The sequence below is a fragment of the Bombina bombina genome, chromosome 1 (assembly GCF_027579735.1).
Source record: "Bombina bombina isolate aBomBom1 chromosome 1, aBomBom1.pri, whole genome shotgun sequence".
NCBI classification, from domain to species: Eukaryota; Metazoa; Chordata; class Amphibia; order Anura; family Bombinatoridae; genus Bombina; species Bombina bombina.
The window spans coordinates 917,786,985-917,806,868 of NC_069499.1; the positions used below are offsets into that span (position 1 = coordinate 917,786,985).

The following is a 19,884-nucleotide window of genomic DNA, read 5'->3' on the forward strand; positions in this document are numbered from 1 at the left end:
GTATTAAATCTCATTTTCCATTTACCTGCCCATACTTCTAAATTTTGCAGATCCCTTTGTAATGAAAGTTCATCCTGTTCTGACCTAATGACCTTACTTAACTTAGTATCATCTGCAAAAATAGAGATGTCGCTATTTAATCCTTGCTCCAAGTCATTTATAAAAATATTAAAAAGAACAGGGCCCAGTACTAATCTCTGGGGGACTCCACTGATTACCTTTGCCCAACCTGAGCATGATCCATTTACTACTTCTCGTTGCTCCCTATCTTTTATCCAGTTATTTATCCATAAGCTAACATTTTCAGCTATTCCTATAAATATATATATATATTTATATATATATATATATATATATATATATTTATATATACACACACACACACGCATACATATATATACAGTATATATATATATATATATATATAATATATATATATATATATATATATATATATATATATATATACACATACAGATACTGTATATACCTAGATTTCTTTCATGATGGTGAGAGTCCATGAGCCATCACATGTGCGATTAAAGTCCAGTCCTACAAGAGGAGACAAAACACCACACACAACATATCTTTAATCCTTCCCACTTTCCTATTATTTCTTTGTCATACATACAGTCAGAAAATAAGAAAGTAGGACAGGAAAAGAGTAAAAGAAGTGCAAACTGGTACTGCTGCAAGCTTTCATGGAAATAAACAAGGATGGGTCTTGTGGACTCTCACCATCATGAAAGAAAGAAACTTTTCAGGTTAGCATAAATTTTGTTTTCTTTCATAAGATAGTGAGAGCCCACGAGCCATCACAATTGGGATCCTATACTCAAGCTGTGAAGTTACAAGACCATCATGAAATAGTGAGGGAAAAACAGTTAAGGCAGGTAGAGGTACTAGACAGGAACTGCAGCCTTCAAAACGTTTCTAGCAAAAGAAGCATCAGAAGAGGAAAACGTGTCAAAATAGTAAGATTTGGTAAAAGTATGAAAAAATGACCAAGTAGGTTCCTTGCACATCTGTTCAATGGAAGCTTAATTTCTAAAAAAGAAGGTCTTTCTTGAGAGGAAGACACCAACGTTGGCTTGAGGACAGTTGTACCACATCTGCGTATGAAGTCCTGCAAGGCCATGCAAATGCAAATAAAATCAATGAGGCCTTTTACTGTTTTACCCTGGTTATTATCCTCCATTGTATAACAAAAGGAGGGAAGATGTAAATCAGATTGAATGACTGGGAAATCAATAGTGAATCTAATAGTCTCTTGTGGATCCCAAGATCTTGCACAATATGGGGGGGGGGGGGGTAGCTGGTAATTTAAATGAGAAGCCATAAGGTTTATATCTGGTCTTCCCTAACAATTCACAATATACCGCTTTCCAATTGTTCGCACCCAGAATGTGAATAGCTGAAATCATGCAATGATGACGGGCTGCCCAAATCCGAATTCCTTGCTACCTTTTTCATTGCTAAGGCACTTTGTGTACTACCTTGGTGATTGGTGTAAACCACAAACGTGACATTGTCTAACTGAAACCTCAGAAAAGAAAAGACCTGAAGATTGCATGGAGCTCTAAAAACTTGATTGGAGACCTTGTATCCCGAAGAGTCCGAATTCCCTGCACTTTCTGAGAACCCAAGACTGCGTCTCAACCAAGCAGGCTGGCGTACACTGTAAATACTACCCGATTCAGATGGAGGAAAGATGGTCTCCTAAATCAAGATTGGTGAGTCTGCCACCAAGATAGAGAATGTCTTGTCTAGAAGTCTTTTCAAATGTCTGCCTCAGAAGATCTCTTTAAAGTTAGAGCTTTCAAAAATGTGTTTAGAGGTTTGAAATCCAAAATTGGCCTTTAAGTCAATTCTTTCTTGGGAACAATGAAAAGGGCTTTAAAAGATTCCTTCGAATTGGTTCCCAGAAGGGGACAGGAGTAATTATTTCCATGCCTTTTAGGTCTGTTACACATGCCAAGAAAGTTCTGGTCTTTAAATGATCTTTTGGAACCAAAAGTCTTAACGGTACCCCTAGGAAATTATGTTCCATACGCAAGATAGTTGAACAGAATTTTCTCCAAGCTTCCTGAAGAAAGATCAGTCTGACCTCCACCAGAACTGAGTGTGGTTTAGGGGCCGCACCTTCATGCCGATTTGGAGAAAGGGACAGGCTTTTTTTTTTTTGGTCTGTTTGGATACCGAAGAGGAGGATCTCTGCGTCTTGGAATGACAAAAGGAGTGAAATCATCTAGCAGACTTAGCCATGCCCTTATCTTTTTTTCTCTTGCGGCAGGAAAGCTCCTTTACCTCCAAGTTCTTTCCCTAAAATGGAAGAGAAAGAAGCCTGCCTTTACATATGATATCAGCAGACCATGACTTCAGCCATAATGCTCTTTTAGCCAGAACAGTCATAGCAGCACTCTTTGCATTAATGTAAGTTATTTCAACAGCTGCATCTCAAATAATACTGTTCGCAGACCAACCTCAAGCAAATCTAAATGTTATCAAGGGAAGTTTCTTGGGAAATAAGGTCAGAGATGTTGTCACACTATTCTATAGCTACACTAACCGCTGGAGGAAACACATAGCCTGTGAGCTAAAAGGAACTCTAGAGGAAGCCTTAAAGTTTTCTGGCCATCGGATCCTTAAAAGGAGTAGTGGAACTCCACCTAGTCAAAGTGGAAATAGCACTGTCTATCTTTGGAATGTCTCTCATAATTTTTCAGAGGGTAAAGGAAATATTCTCTTGAATTTGTTAAAGGCAACAAAAGAAATGCCCGCATTGTTCCATTCCTTGCTAATTAGCTCAGAAACTAGGAAGCTCAGGAACCAGAAAGGTAGATAGTTGTTTTGGGGGCTGCCTTAAAGAATGTATCAAATCTTTTTCACATATAGTTTGTCTGCAGATGGAGGGTCCTCAATCTGCAAGGCAAGTAAAAAACCTCCTGCAACATAGTGTGCATGTGTTCCAATTTGAAATTAAAATACACATCTTCTACTTTGAGAAGGGATTAAATTGTCAGTAGATTGATCCCCTTCTAAGGGATCAATGTTAAGTCCTAAGACCTAAGCTGCACTAGTTTTCACCATAATGATTTAGAATAGTAAGGACAGATAAGTATCTAAAATTAGATAGCAGCTCAGAAATACAGTATAAAAGGCACAGAAATGGTTAACACAGTTGGGGAACACACATATATTGGCACAATGTAAGACTGAAGTCCCTGTGAGGGAATGAGAACAAATTTGGTACTCTTTCTTTAAAAGAAAAAAAACATAATTTATGCTTACCTGATAAATTCCTTTCTTCTGTTGTGTGATCAGTCCACGGGTCATCATTACTTCTGGGATATAACTCCTCCCCAACAGGAAATGCAAGAGGATTCACCCAGCAGAGCTGCATATAGCTCCTCCCCTCTACGTCAGTCCCAGTCATTCGACCAAGAATCAACGAGAAAGGAGTAACCAAGGGTGAAGTGGTGACTGGAGTATAATTTAAAAGATATTAACCTGCCTTAAAACAGGGCGGGCCGTGGACTGATCACACAACAGAAGAAAGGAATTTATCAGGTAAGCATAAATTATGTTTTCTTCTGTTATGTGTGATCAGTCCACGGGTCATCATTACTTCTGGGATACCAATACCAAAGCAAAAGTACACGGATGACGGGAGGGATAGGCAGGCTCATTATACAGAAGGAACCACTGCCTGAAGAACCTTTCTCCCAAAAATAGCCTCCGAAGAAGCAAAAGTGTCAAATTTGTAAAATTTGGAAAAAGTATGAAGCGAAGACCAAGTTGCAGCCTTGCAAATCTGTTCAACAGAGGCCTCATTCTTAAAGGCCCAAGTGGAAGCCACAGCTCTAGTGGAGTGAGCTGTAATTCTTTCAGGAGGCTGCTGTCCAGCAGTCTCATAGGCTAAACGTATTATGCTACGAAGCCAAAAAGAGAGAGAGGTAGCAGAAGCTTTTTGACCTCTCCTCTGTCCAGAGTAAACGACAAACAAGGAAGAAGTTTGGCGAAAATCTTTAGTTGCCTGCAAGTAGAACTTGAGGGCACGAACTACATCCAGATTGTGTAAAAGACGTTCCTTCTTTGAAGAAGGATTTGGACACAAGGATGGGACAACAATCTCTTGATTGATGTTCCTGTTAGTGACTACCTTAGGTAAGAACCCAGGTTTAGTACGCAGAACTACCTTGTCTGAGTGAAAAATCAGATAAGGGGAATCACAATGTAAGGCTGATAACTCAGAGACTCTTCGAGCCGAGGAAATAGCCATTAAAAACAGAACTGTCCAAGATAACATTTTTATATCAATGGAATGAAGGGGTTCAAACGGAACACCCTGTAAAACGTTAAGAACTAAGTTTAAACTCCATGGTGGAGCAACAGCTTTAAACACAGGCTTGATCCTAGCTAAAGCCTGACAAAAGGACTGGACGTCTGGATTTTCTGACAGCCGTCTGTGTAACAAGATGGACAGAGCTGAAATCTGTCCCTTTAATGAACTAGCTGATAAACCCTTTTCTAAACCTTCTTGTAGAAAAGACAATATCCTAGCGATCCTAACCTTACTCCAGGAGTAACCTTTGGATTCGCACCAGTATAGGTATTTCCGCCATATTTTATGGTAAATCCTTCTGGTAACAGGCTTCCTAGTCTGAATCAGGGTATCAATAACCGACTCAGAAAAACCACGTTTTGATAAAATCAAGCGTTCAATTTCCAAGCAGTCAGCTTCAGAGAAGTTAGATTTTGATGTTTGAATGGACCCTGTATCAGAAGGTCCTGTCTTAGAGGTAGAGACCAAGGCGGACAGGATGACATGTCCACTAGATCTGCATACCAAGTCCTGCGTGGCCAAGCAGGTGCTATTAGAATTACTGATGCTCTCTCCTGTTTGATTTTGGCAATCAATCGAGGAAGCAGCGGGAAGGGTGGAAACACATAAGCCATCCTGAAGTTCCAAGGTGCTGTCAAAGCATCTATCAGAACTGCTCCCGGATCCCTGGATCTGGACCCGTAGCGAGGAAGTTTGGCGTTCTGGCGAGACGCCATGAGATCTATCTCTGGTTTGCCCCAACGTCGAAGTATTTGGGCAAAGACCTCCGGATGAAGTTCCCACTCCCCCGGATGAAGAGTCTGGCGACTCAAGAAATCCGCCTCCCAGTTCTCCACTCCCGGGATGTGGATTGCTGACAGGTGGCAAGAGTGAGACTCTGCCCAGCGAATTATCTTTGATACTTCCATCATTGCTAGGGAGCTTCTTGTCCCTCCCTGATGGTTGATGTAAGCTACAGTCGTGATGTTGTCCGACTGAAACCTGATGAACCCCCGAGTTATTAACTGGGGCCAAGCCAGAAGGGCATTGAGAACTGCTCTCAATTCCAGAATGTTTATTGGAAGGAGACTCTCCTCCTGATTCCATAGTCCCTGAGCCTTCAGAGAATTCCAGACAGCGCCCCAACCTAGTAGGCTGGCGTCTGTTGTTACAATTGTCCAGTCTGGCCTGCTGAATGGCATTCCCCTGGACAGGTGTGGCCGATGAAGCCACCATAGAAGAGAATTTCTGGTCTCTTGATTCAGATTCAGAGTAGGGGACAAATCTGAGTAATCCCCATTCCACTGACTTAGCATGCATAATTGCAGCGGTCTGAGGTGTAGGCGTGCAAAAGGTACTATGTCCATTGCCGCTACCATTAAGCCGATCACCTCCATGCATTGAGCTACTGACGGGTGTTGAATGGAATGAAGGACGCGGCATGCATTTTGAAGTTTTGTTAACCTGTCTTCTGTCAGGTAAATCTTCATTTCTACAGAATCTATAAGAGTCCCCAAGAATGGAACTCTTGTGAGAGGAAAGAGAGAACTCTTCTTTTCGTTCACTTTCCATCCATGCGACCTTAGAAATGCCAGAACTAACTCTGTATGAGACTTGGCAGTTTGAAAGCTTGAAGCTTGTATTAGAATGTCGTCTAGGTACGGAGCTACCGAAATCCCTCGCGGTCTTAGTACCGCTAGAAGGGCACCCAGAACCTTTGTGAAGATTCTTGGAGCCGTAGCCAATCCGAATGGAAGAGCTACAAACTGGTAGTGCCTGTCTAAGAAGGCAAACCTTAGATACCGGTGATGATCTTTGTGGATCGGTATGTGAAGGTAAGCATCCTTTAAATCCACTGTGGTCATGTACTGACCCTCTTGGATCATGGGTAAGATTGTCCGAATAGTTTCCATTTTGAACGATGGAACTCTTAGGAATTTGTTTAGAGTCTTTAAATCTAAGATTGGCCTGAAAGTTCCCTCTTTTTTGGGAACCACAAACAGGTTTGAGTAGAACCCTTGTCCTTGTTCCGACCACGGAACCGGATGGATCACTCCCATTGTTAACAGATCTTGTACGCAGCGTAGAAACGCTTCTTTCTTTATCTGGTTTGTTGACAACCTTGACAGATGAAATCTCCCTCTTGGGGGAGATAATTTGAAGTCTAGAAGGTATCCCTGAGATATGATCTCTAGTGCCCAGGGATCCTGAACATCTCTTGCCCAGGCCTGGGCGAAGAGAGAGAGTCTGCCCCCTACTAGATCCGGTCCCGGATCGGGGGCTCTCGGTTCATGCTGTCTTTGGGGCAGCAGCAGGTTTCCTGGCCTGCTTGCTTTTGTTCCAGGACTGGTTAGGCTTCCAGCCTTGCCTGTAACGAGCAACAGCTCCTTCCTGTTTTGGTGCAGTGGAGGTTGATGCTGCTCCTGTTTTGAAATTCCGAAAGGGACGAAAATTAGACTGTCTAGCCTTAGCTTTGGCCTTGTCTTGAGGTAGGGCGTGGCCCTTACCTCCCGTAATGTCAGCGATAATTTCTTTCAAACCGGGCCCGAATAAGGACTGCCCCTTGAAAGGTATATTAAGTAATTTGGACTTAGAAGTAACATCAGCTGACCAGGATTTTAGCCACAGTGCCCTGCGTGCCTGTATGGCGAATCCTGAGTTCTTAGCCGTAAGTTTGGTTAAATGTACTACGGCCTCCGAAATGAAAGAATTAGCTAGTTTAAGGACTCTAAGCCTGTCCGTAATGTCGTCTAGCGTAGAGGAACTAAGGTTCTCTTCAAGCGACTCAATCCAAAATGCTGCCGCAGCCGTAATCGGCGCGATACATGCAAGGGGTTGTAATATAAAACCTTGTTGAACAAACATTTTCTTAAGGTAACCCTCTAATTTTTTATCCATTGGATCTGAGAAAGCACAGCTATCCTCCACCGGGATAGTGGTACGCTTAGCTAAAGTAGAAACTGCTCCCTCCACCTTGGGGACCGTTTGCCATAAGTCCCGAGTGGTGGCGTCTATTGGAAACATCTTTCTAAATATTGGAGGGGGTGAGAACGGCACACCGGGTCTATCCCACTCCTTAGTAACAATTTCAGTTAGTCTCTTAGGTATAGGAAAAACGTCAGTACTCGCCGGTACCGCAAAGTATTTATCCAACCTACACAGTTTCTCTGGTATTGCAACAGTGTTACAATCGTTGAGAGCTGCTAAGACCTCCCCTAGTAGTACACGGAGGTTCTCCAATTTAAATTTAAAATTTGAAATATCTGAGTCCAATCTGTTTGGATCAGAACCGTCACCCACAGAATGAAGCTCTCCGTCCTCATGCTCTGCGAGCTGTGACGCAGTATCAGACATGGCCCTAGCATTGTCAGCGCACTCTGTTCTCACCCCAGAGTGATCACGCTTGCCTCTTAGTTCAGGTAATTTAGACAAAACTTCAGTCATAACAGTAGCCATATCTTGTAATGTTATCTGTAATGGCCGCCCAGATGTACTAGGCGCCAAAATATCACGCACCTCCCGGGCGGGAGATGCAGGTACTGTCGCGTGAGGCGAGTTAGTCGGCATAACTCTCCCCTCGCTGTTTGGTGAAATTTGTTCACATTGTACAGATTGACTTTTATTTAAAGTAGCATCAATACAGTTAGTACATAAATTTCTATTGGGCTCCACCTTGGCATTGGAACAAATGACACAGATATCTTCCTCTGAGTCAGACATGTTTAACACACTAGCAAGAAAACTTACAACTTGGTTATAATCTTTTTTAGCAAAAAAACGCACTGTGCCTCAAAGAGGTACTAACGATTAAATGACAGTTGAAATAATGAACTGAAAAACAGTTATTGCATCAAACTTTAAAACAACACAACTTTTAGCAAAGGTTTGTTCCCATTAGTAAAAAACAACACTAATTAAATTTGTACATAAGAAAACAAAACAACGTTTTTTATACACAGTCACTATAAGAATTCTCACAGCTCTGCTGAGAGAATTTACCTCCCTTCAAAGAAGTTTGAAGACCCCTGAGATCTGTCAGAGATGAACCGGATCATGCAGGAAATATAAAAGTAGCTGACTGGAATTTTTTGATGCGTAGCAAAGAGCGCCAAAAACGGCCCCTCCCTCTCCCACACAGCAGTGAAGAGAAACGAAACTGTCACAAATAAAGCAAAAAACTGCCAAGTGGAAAATAATGCCCAAATATTTATTCACACAGTACCTCAGCAATGTAAACGATTCTACATTCCAGCAAAAACGTTTAACATGAGAATAGTTATTAAAAGGATTAGTGACCTTTAACACAGTAGTTCCGGTGAAATACCATCCCCAGAATACTGAAGTGTATACATACATGTCATTTTAACGGTATGGCAGGCTTTTCTCATCAATTCCATTCAGAAAATAAAAACTGCCACATACCTCAATGCAGATTCATCTGCCCGCTGTCCCCTGATCTGAAGCCTTTACCTCCCTCAGATGGTCGAGAACAGCAATATGATCTTAACGACTCCGGTTAAAATCATAGTAAAAAATCTCTGTCAGATTCTTCCTCAAACTCTGCCAGAGAAGTAATAACACGCTCCGGTGCTATTTTAAAATAACAAACTTTTGATTGAAGTCATAAAAACTAAGTATAATCACCATAGTCCTCTCACACATCCTATCTAGTCGTTGGGTGCAAGAGAATGACTGGGACTGACGTAGAGGGGAGGAGCTATATGCAGCTCTGCTGGGTGAATCCTCTTGCATTTCCTGTTGGGGAGGAGTTATATCCCAGAAGTAATGATGACCCGTGGACTGATCACACATAACAGAAGAAATGTACTTTAAAATATTTAAAAAATTTCAGTTTCAGCCAATAAAGGGTTAAATTGCATACAAATGTATGCAAAACTCTAGTTATTAACGTTATTGCATTGTGGGATCAAAGATGAACACCATCTGTTAGGGAAAGGAGAAACCAGAGAACAGTTTTGGTGGAAAAAATGATAACTCCTTGAGCTCTGCACAAAAGGAAACTCAGAAACTTCTGAAAATGAGCTCCCCAGCTTCAGAAATATTCCTGATCATCTGAGCCTACTGAAAATGAGGCACATTGCTTTGGTATGTACTGAATACTATAAACAAATTCCCTCAATTTTACTGTAAATGTGTAGAAGTGCCTAGAGCTGTATGTAGTGTTATCTGCTGTATATGACTATGTTCCAAGGCTATATGAATCATGTGTACATGTTCATGCTAATAGCCTGGGGGTTATGTGAGTGCAAATACTTAGTTACCTGTTAGAACTTACTCTACTGTGCTTACAAAGCTGCACAGCACCTGCTTCCAGTAGAAGAGCCCATCCTCTGTAGTATGCACTGACACAGGATCTAAGGAAGGAGAACTCCGGGTCCTATTCCCGGCTCTCTGAGGGGGATATTGGGTCTCACATCATGGGAAAGTGGGTGGGATTAAAGCGCTGTTATGTGGGGTGTTTTGCCTCCTCTGTAGGACAGGACTTTAATCCCACATGTGATAGCTCATGGATTCTCACCATCTTATGAATGTTAGGTGTATATACACGTGTGTAATATTTGTTTTACTGTAAACATCCCATTTGTTTTGCCAATACTAAGGGCCCAATGATCAAAACTTTGCTGGAAGGAATGTGAAAAACCAAACCGATACTTGCAGGGACTGCCCCCAAGGAATTTTCTAAAAAGAGGCTATCCCTACGCATTGTGAGATATCTCCCATACAAAGTAATGGAGATCACTGGAAAGGGAAACTTTGCTGGGAGAGTGAAGTTAGACTCTGTTTTCAGTTTATATTATCTTATTATCGCCTCTATTTTCATATACATGTGTTGTTCTGTGAGAGTATTCAGTGTTTTGGCACAATCTTGCAGCCTCTTAGCTTGCGAGAAAAACAGCGAGATATGCAGGGGGAAATGCTTAGAGAATACATCAGGCCTGGAGGAGAAATTTCAGTTACGCGCATGAAATGCCCCTGTTCAGCTCACAAGGGAAGGTGGGGAAATTCAATTTAGAATAAGGAAAATAATACGCTTTTAATTTAGAGTCATAAATACAAATTTCACAGTGTTTTTTGCAGGTGCAGTGTAGTTTATTACAATTTCTACTGAGTACCTTAAAGAGTTAAATAGTTACCTAATACCTAATTTTCATAAAATCCGCTTTTTGCAGAACAATTTGATACTATTTGTAATGCTACTAAACAATATAATTTTAACTGCACATTTTTATATTTCAATATTAAATTTCTTCCTTTCATACAATTTTTAAGTTACAATTTTTTTGTGAGCCCTTATTGTAATGAGTGCATCGCCAGACACAGTATTCTCAAGGTAAAAGTTGCCTTTAGAGCATTTCAGTAGGGGCTTAGTATTGGTGAGATTTCTTAGAGAATCTCACAAGAGACTTTTGGAGAATCACGCCCTAAATCTTTTTCCTTTCCTCCTAAAGTGGTTACTCTCAATAAACTGATGCCCCAACATCTGTTACTCGCTTTGCAGTAACATTTATATAACATACAGGGACATAATACTGTGATAATAAAATGTTCTTATGCATTAGAGAATTTTCTCAATGCAGTAATGCTTGCCTTTATTTGTTTAAACTCTGCAAAGGGTTTAATCCCATTCATTTAATCAGATCACTGTCTATGTTATTATTGTAATTTGTCTTACATTATTCCATCGCTACGGTGATATGAGGTTAATAAACTAATTGCATGTACAAAACATATTTGTGAAATAATGAGCATATCATTGGATTGCTCTGCAGTATAACAATGATGACTACCAGACCTGGAAGCCTGCAGGGAAGATGCACGGAGGTCATAGGTCACATGCAGGAAGTAGGAGCTGAGGAAAACTCTCCGTTGTAAAAGGAGAAAGCAAAAGCAGATACTGTCCCAGATAATGCCAGCCTCTTCTACAGGCAGGGAGCAGTCACGATCTTTTTCCATATCACGAGCTAGAGAAAGAATATCAAACTGATAATTTGTCAGACAACACCAGGTTCATCTCTTAGGATGATATTAACTTATTAAAAAGTAATTCAGAATCTTGTAACTACTCTAGATATATTATATATTATTTTTATTATTAAGCCATACTCACGGTTGTAATAGCCCTTAACGGTGCAGACCAAACTAAACAGCTGTATTACCCAGCAGAAGTTGCTCTGCATCTGTTGTACAAACACACAGGAGAGGAGCTGGAGATAGACAGAGACAGAGTCAAGAGATGGGCATTTAAATGACAATTACATACAGTAGAATTGAATAATCAACAAACGCATAACAAAAACAAAATTTATGCTTACCAGATAAATTACTTTCTTTCCTAGCAGGGAGTCCACAACTTCATTCCTTACTGTTGGGAAATACAACACCTGGCCACCAGGAGGAGGCAAAGACACCCCACATCCAAAGGATTAAATATCCCTCTCACTTCCCCCATATCCCCAGTCATTCAGGCCGAGGAAACAAGGAAAAGTAGGAGAAACATCAGGGTATAAAGATGCCAGAAGAAAAACAGAAAGAGACCCGCCCAAAAAAATTCTTTAGGGGCGGGGTCGTGGACTCTCCCTGCCAGGAAAGAAAGGAATTTATCTGGTAATCATAAATTTAGTTTTCTTTCCAAAGGTAGGGAGAGTCCACAACTTCATTCCTTACTGTTGGGAAACCATACCCAAGCTCCAGAGGACACTGAAGGAATAACGGGAGGAAACAAGAAAAGCGCGGACCCTAATCTGAGGGCACCACAGCCTGTTAAACCTTTCTCCAAAAGCTGCTTCAGCCGAAGCAAACTTATCAATTTGTAAAATTTGGAAAAAGTATGTAAGGCGGACCAGGTAGCCGCCTTACAAATCTGATCCATAGAGGCTTCATTCTTAAAAGCCCAGGAGAAAGCAACTGCTCTACTGGAATGAGCCGTTATCCTCTCAGGAGGCTGCTGTCCCGCTTTCTCATAAGCCAAGTGGATGATACTCCTTAACCAGAAAGACAAGGAAGACGTAGTGGCCTTCTGACCCTTACGTCTACCTGCATAAACGACAAACAAAGATGGAGATGGTCTGAACTCCTTAGTAGCCTAAAGGTAACGAACCACATCCAGATTGCGAAGCAAACGTTCCTTCGCTGAAGGAGGATTGGGACACAAGAAAGGAATAAACACACAAAGAAGGAAAACCTAACCTAGTGCGTAAAACCGCCTTATCGGCATGAAAAACAAGCGGAAATCTCAGAGACTCTGCGAGCAGAGGCAATGGCTAATAGAAACAAAACTTTCCAAGATAACAGTTTAATGTCAACAACATGCATGGGCTCAAACGGAGCCTGCTGTAAAACACAAAGAACAAGATTGAGACTCCAAGGCAGAGCCACAGGTCTAAACACAGGTCTGGTTCTAGTCAGAGCCTTAACAAAGAACTGCACATCTGGAAGCTCAGCTAATCTCTTGTGCAGCAACACCGACAGGGCCGATATCTGTCCCTTCAGAGAGCTGGCAGAGCCAGATAGACCCTTCTCCAATCCATCTTGGAGAAAAGATAAAATTCTGGCAACCTTAACCTTATGCCAATAAAATCCTTGTTCCTCACACCAATGCAGGTAAGTCCGCCACACCTTATGGTAGATGCGCAGAGTAACCAGCTTACGAGGTTGAATCAAAGTGTCTATGACACTATCAGAGAAACCTCTCTTGGCTAAGACTAAGCGTTCAATCTCCATGCAGTCAGCCTCAGAGAATCTAGATTTTGATGTAGGAATGGACCCTGTATCAGCAGGTCCCTGCGACAAGGTAACCTCCATGGAAGAGATGAGGACATTCTCACCAGATCCACGAACCAGGTCCTTTGCGGCCAGGATGGAGCAATTAGAATCACCGATGCTTGCTCCTGCTTGATGCAGGCCACCACAGGAGAGAGAAGAGGCAATGGAGGAAAGAGATATGAGTCTGAACCTCCATGGAATCGCTAGAGCGTCTATTAACTCTGCTTGAGGATCCCTCGATCTCGACCCGTACCAGGGTAGTTTGGCATTGAGCCGAGAGGCCATGAGATCTTTCTCCGGCATCCACCATCTGCTGCAAATCTCTGAAAACACCTCAGGGTGGAGAGACCATTCCCCTGGCAAAAAGATTGTCTGCAGAGGAAGTCTGCTTCCCAGTTGTCCACACCCGGGATGTGGATCGCTGACAGCATACAGTTGTGGGCTTCTGCCCATTCTAGAATTTGAGACACCTCCCTCATCGCTAAGGAACTTCTCGTTCATCCCGGATGGTTTATGCAAGCGTCTGTAGTTACTGTATATTGTCGGATTGGAATCTGATAAACTGAAGATTGAAGACTGCCCGGAGTTCCAAAATGTTGATCGGAAGAGTGGACTCCTCCTGAGTCCACAACCCTTGTGTCGTCCTGGCACCCCAAAAGGCTCCCCAGCCAGATAGACTTGCGTCCGTCGTCACAATCTCCCAGGACGGTCTTGAGAAGCACGTGCCTCGAGACAGGTGATCTTGAGAGAGCCACCAACAGAGCGAGTCTCTCGAAAGGCTGTCCAATATGATCTTTTGGGACAGGTCTGAATGGTCGCTGTTCCATTGTCTCAACATGCATAGTTGCAAAGGTCTGAGATGGAATCTGGCAAAAGGAATAATGTCCATACAAGACACCATGAGTCCAATAACCTCCATACACTGGGCCACCAAAGGTCTTAAGGAGGCCTGGAGGGCAAGACACGCTGTTGCCAGCTTGCAATGTTTCTGATCTATAAGAAAGATCTTCATGGATACAGAGTCTATAACTGTACCCAGGAAATTCACCCTGGTATTTGGTATAAGCAAACTCTTTTCCAAGTTTATCTTCCATCCATGTGACCGAAGAAGATTTAGAAGAAATTCCAAGTGATCCCTTGCCAGACGAAAAAACATAATTTATGCTTACCTGATAAATTTATTTCTCTTGTAGTGTATTCAGTCCACGGATCATCCATTACTTATGGGATATATTCCCTTCCCAACAGGAAGTTGCAAGAGGATCACCCAAAGCAGAGCTGCTATATAGCTCCTCCCCTCACATGTCATATCCAGTCATTCGACCGAAACAAGACAAGAAAGGAGAAACCATAGGGAGCAGTGGTGACTGGAGTTTTAATTAAAATTTAGATCTGCCTTAAAAAGACAGGGCGGGCCGTGGACTGAATACACTACAAGAGAAATAAATTTATCAGGTAAGCATAAATTATGTTTTCTCTTGTTAAGTGTATTCAGTCCACGGATCATCCATTACTTATGGGATACCAATACCAAAGCTAAAGTACACGATGATGGGAGGGACAAGGCAGGAACTTAAACGGAAGGACCAACTGCCTGTAGAACCTTTCTCCCAAAAACAGCCTCCGAAGAAGCAAAAGTGTCAAATTTGTAAAATTTTGAAAAAGTGTGAAGCGAAGACCAAGTTGCAGCCTTGCAAATCTGTTCAACAGAGGCCTCATTCTTAAAGGCCCAGGTGGAAGCCACAGCTCTAGTGGAATGAGCTGTAATTCTTTCAGGGGGCTGCTGTCCAGCAGTCTCATAGGCTAAACGTATTATGCTACGAAGCCAAAAGGAGAGAGAGGTTGCCAAAGCTTTTTGACCTCTCCTCTGTCCAGAGTACACGACAAACAGGGAAGAAGTTTGACGAAAATCTTTAGTTGCCTGTAAATAGAACTTAAGGGCACGGACTACGTCCAGATTATGCAAAAGTCGTTCCTTCTTTGAAGAAGGATTAGGACATAATGATGGAACAACAATCTCCTGATTGATATTCCTGTTAGAAACTACCTTAGGTAAAAACCCAGGTTTAGTACGCAGAACTACCTTGTCTGAATGGAAAATCAGATAAGGAGAATCACAATGTAAGGCAGATAACTCAGAGACTCTTCGAGCCGAGGAAATAGCCATCAAAAACAGAACTTTCCAAGATAAAAGCTTAATATCAATGGAATGAAGGGGTTCAAACGGAACCCCTTGAAGAACTTTAAGAACCAAGTTTAAGCTCCACGGAGGAGCAACAGTCTTAAACACAGGCTTAATCCTAGCCAAAGCCTGACAAAAAGCCTGGACGTCTGGAACTTCTGCCAGACGTTTGTGTAAGAGAATAGACAGAGCAGAAATCTGTCCCTTTAACGAACTAGCAGATAAGCCCTTTTCTAAACCCTCTTGTAGAAAGGACAATATCCTAGGAATCCTAACCTTACTCCATGAGTAACTCTTGGATTCGCACCAATATAAATATTTACGCCATATCTTATAGTAAATTTTTCTGGTAACAGGCTTCCGTGCCTGTATTAAGGTATCAATAACTGACTCCGAGAAGCCACGCTTTGATAGGATCAAGCGTTCAATCTCCATGCAGTCAGCCTCAGAGAAATTAGATTTGGATGGTTGAAAGGACCTTGTATTAGAAGGTCCTGCCTCAGAGGCAGAGACCATGGTGGACAGGACGACATGTCCACTAGGTCTGCATACCAGGTCCTGCGTGGCCACGCAGGCGCTATCAGAATCACCGATGCTCTCTCCTGTTTGATCTTGGCAATCAGTCGAGGTAGCAGCGGAAATGGTGGAAACACATAAGCCATGTTGAAAACCCAAGGGGCTGCCAGAGCATCTATCAGCGCCGCTCCCGGGTCCCTGGACCTGGATCCGTAACAAGGAAGCTTTGCGTTCTGGCGAGACGCCATGAGATCCAGTTCTGGTTTGCCCCAACGATGAATCAGTTGAGCCAAGACCTCCGGATGAAGTTCCCACTCCCCCGGATGAAAAGTCTGGCGACTTAGAAAGTCCGCCTCCCAGTTCTCCACGCCTGGGATGTAGATCGCTGACAGGTGGCAAGAGTGAGACTCTGCCCAGCGAATTATCTTTGAGACTTCCAACATCGCTAGGGAACTCCTGGTTCCCCCTTGATGGTTGATGTAAGCCACAGTCGTGATGTTGTCCGACTGAAATCTGATGAACCTCAGTGTTGCTAACTGAGGCCAAGCTAGAAGAGCATTGAATATTGCTCTCAACTCCAGAATATTTATTGGGAGGAGTTTCTCCTCCTGAGTCCATAATCCCTGAGCCTTCAGGGAGTTCCAGACTGCGCCCCAACCTAGAAGGCTGGCATCTGTTGTTACAATCGTCCAATCTGGCCTGCGAAAGGTCATCATTTTCTTAAGGTAACCTTCTAATTTTTTATCCATTGGATCCGAAAAAGCACAACTATCCTCCACCGGGATAGTGGTACGTTTAGCTAAAGTAGAAACTGCTCCCTCCACCTTAGGGACCGTCTGCCATAAGTCTCGTGTGGTGGCGTCTATTGGAAACATTTTCCAAAATATCGGAGGAGGGGAAAAGGGCACACCGGGTCTATCCCACTCTTTGCTAATAATCTCTGTAAGCCTTTTAGGTATAGGAAAAACGTCAGTACACATCTGATCACAAATCTGATCCATAGAGGCTTCGTTCTTAAAAGCCCAGGAGAAAGCAACTGCTCTACTGGAATGAGCCGTTATCCTCTCAGGAGGCTGCTGTCCCGCTTTCTCATAAGCCAAGTGGATGATACTCCTTAACCAGAAAGACAAGGAAGACGTAGTGGCCTTCTGACCCTTACGTCTACCCGCATAAACGACAAACAAAGATGGAGATGGTCTGAACTCCTTAGTAGCCTAAAGGTAACGAACCACCTCCAGATTGCGAAGCAAACGTTCCTTCGCTGAAGGAGGATTGGGACACAAGAAAGGAATAAACACACAAAGAAGGAAAACCTAACCTAGTGCGTAAAACCGCATTATCGGCATGAAAAACAAGCGGAAATCTCAGAGACTCTGCGAGCAGAGGCAATGGCTAATAGAAACAAAACTTTCCAAGATAACAGTTTAATGTCAACAACATGCATGGGCTCAAACGGAGCCTGCTGTAAAACACAAAGAACAAGATTGAGACTCCAAGGCAGAGCCACAGGTCTAAACACAGGTCTGGTTCTAGTCAGAGCCTTAACAAAGAACTGCACATCTGGAAGCTCAGCTAATCTCTTGTGCAGCAACACCGACAGGGCCGATATCTGTCCCTTCAGAGAGCTGGCAGAGCCAGATAGACCCTTCTCCAATCCATCTTGGAGAAAAGATAAAATTCTGGCAACCTTAACCTTATGCCAATAAAATCCTTGTTCCTCACACCAATGCAGGTAAGTCCGCCACACCTTATGGTAGATGCGCAGAGTAACCAGCTTACGAGGTTGAATCAAAGTGTCTATGACACTATCAGAGAAACCTCTCTTGGCTAAGACTAAGCGTTCAATCTCCATGCAGTCAGCCTCAGAGAATCTAGATTTTGATGTAGGAATGGACCCTGTATCAGCAGGTCCCTGCGACAAGGTAACCTCCATGGAAGAGATGAGGACATTCTCACCAGATCCACGAACCAGGTCCTTTGCGGCCAGGATGGAGCAATTAGAATCACCGATGCTTGCTCCTGCTTGATGCAGGCCACCACAGGAGAGAGAAGAGGCAATGGAGGAAAGAGATATGAGTCTGAACCTCCATGGAATCGCTAGAGCGTCTATTAACTCTGCTTGAGGATCCCTCGATCTCGACCCGTACCAGGGTAGTTTGGCATTGAGCCGAGAGGCCATGAGATCTTTCTCCGGCATCCACCATCTGCTGCAAATCTCTGAAAACACCTCAGGGTGGAGAGACCATTCCCCTGGCAAAAAGATTGTCTGCAGAGGAAGTCTGCTTCCCAGTTGTCCACACCCGGGATGTGGATCGCTGACAGCATACAGTTGTGGGCTTCTGCCCATTCTAGAATTTGAGACACCTCCCTCATCGCTAAGGAACTTCTCGTTCATCCCGGATGGTTTATGCAAGCGTCTGTAGTTACTGTATTTTGTCGGATTGGAATCTGATAAACTGAAGATTGAAGACTGCCCGGAGTTCCAAAATGTTGATCGGAAGAGTGGACTCCTCCTGAGTCCACAACCCTTGTGTCGTCCTGGCACCCCAAAAGGCTCCCCAGCCAGATAGACTTGCGTCCGTCGTCACAATCTCCCAGGACGGTCTTGAGAAGCACGTGCCTCGAGACAGGTGATCTTGAGAGAGCCACCAACAGAGCGAGTCTCTCGAAAGGCTGTCCAATATGATCTTTTGGGACAGGTCTGAATGGTCGCTGTTCCATTGTCTCAGCATGCATAGTTGCAAAGGTCTGAGATGGAATCTGGCAAAAGGAATAATGTCCATACAAGACACCATGAGTCCAATAACCTCCATACACTGGGCCACCAAAGGTCTTAAGGAGGCCTGGAGGGCAAGACACGCTGTTGCCAGCTTGCAATGTTTCTGATCTATAAGAAAGATCTTCATGGATACAGAGTCTATAACTGTACCCAGGAAATTCACCCTGGTATTTGGTGTAAGCAAACTCTTTTCCAAGTTTATCTTCCATCCATGTGACCGAAGAAGATTTAGAAGAAATTCCAAGTGATCCCTTGCCAGACGAAAAAACATAATTTATGCTTACCTGATAAATTTATTTCTCTTGTAGTGTATTCAGTCCACGGATCATCCATTACTTATGGGATATATTCCCTTCCCAACAGGAAGTTGCAAGAGGATCACCCAAAGCAGAGCTGCTATATAGCTCCTCCCCTCACATGTCATATCCAGTCATTCGACCGAAACAAGACAAGAAAGGAGAAACCATAGGGAGCAGTGGTTACTGGAGTTTTAATTAAAATTTAGATCTGCCTTAAAAAGACAGGGCGGGCCGTGGACTGAATACACTACAAGAGAAATAAATTTATCAGGTAAGCATAAATTATGTTTTCTCTTGTTAAGTGTATTCAGTCCACGGATCATCCATTACTTATGGGATACCAATACCAAAGCTAAAGTACACGATGATGGGAGGGACAAGGCAGGAACTTAAACGGAAGGACCAACTGCCTGTAGAACCTTTCTCCCAAAAACAGCCTCCGAAGAAGCAAAAGTGTCAAATTTGTAAAATTTTGAAAAAGTGTGAAGCGAAGACCAAGTTGCAGCCTTGCAAATCTGTTCAACAGAGGCCTCATTCTTAAAGGCCCAGGTGGAAGCCACAGCTCTAGTGGAATGAGCTGTAATTCTTTCAGGGGGCTGCTGTCCAGCAGTCTCATAGGCTAAACGTATTATGCTACGAAGCCAAAAGGAGAGAGAGGTTGCCAAAGCTTTTTGACCTCTCCTCTGTCCAGAGTACACGACAAACAGGGAAGAAGTTTGACGAAAATCTTTAGTTGCCTGTAAATAGAACTTAAGGGCACGGACTACATCCAGATTATGCAAAAGTCGTTCCTTCTTTGAAGAAGGATTAGGACATAATGATGGAACAACAATCTCCTGATTGATATTCCTGTTAGAAACTACCTTAGGTAAAAACCCAGGTTTAGTACGCAGAACTACCTTGTCTGAATGGAAAATCAGATAAGGAGAATCACAATGTAAGGCAGATAACTCAGAGACTCTTCGAGCCGAGGAAATAGCCATCAAAAACAGAACTTTCC

General features: G+C 43.0%; 1 protein-coding gene across 3 annotated transcripts in view; it reads right to left on the reverse strand.

Annotated features, from left to right (window-relative positions):
• Positions 1 to 19,884, reverse strand: part of PIEZO1 (piezo type mechanosensitive ion channel component 1) — a 627,492-nt gene that overhangs the window by 155,233 nt on the left and 452,375 nt on the right. For all 3 annotated transcript variants that reach the window (XM_053706596.1, XM_053705806.1, XM_053707404.1), the window contains 2 exons: positions 11,454 to 11,550; positions 11,139 to 11,307 (listed from right to left, as the gene is read on the reverse strand). In XM_053706596.1, the coding sequence (XP_053562571.1) occupies positions 11,139 to 11,307; positions 11,454 to 11,550 (266 nt within the window). The remainder of the gene's footprint in view (positions 1 to 11,138; positions 11,308 to 11,453; positions 11,551 to 19,884) is intronic.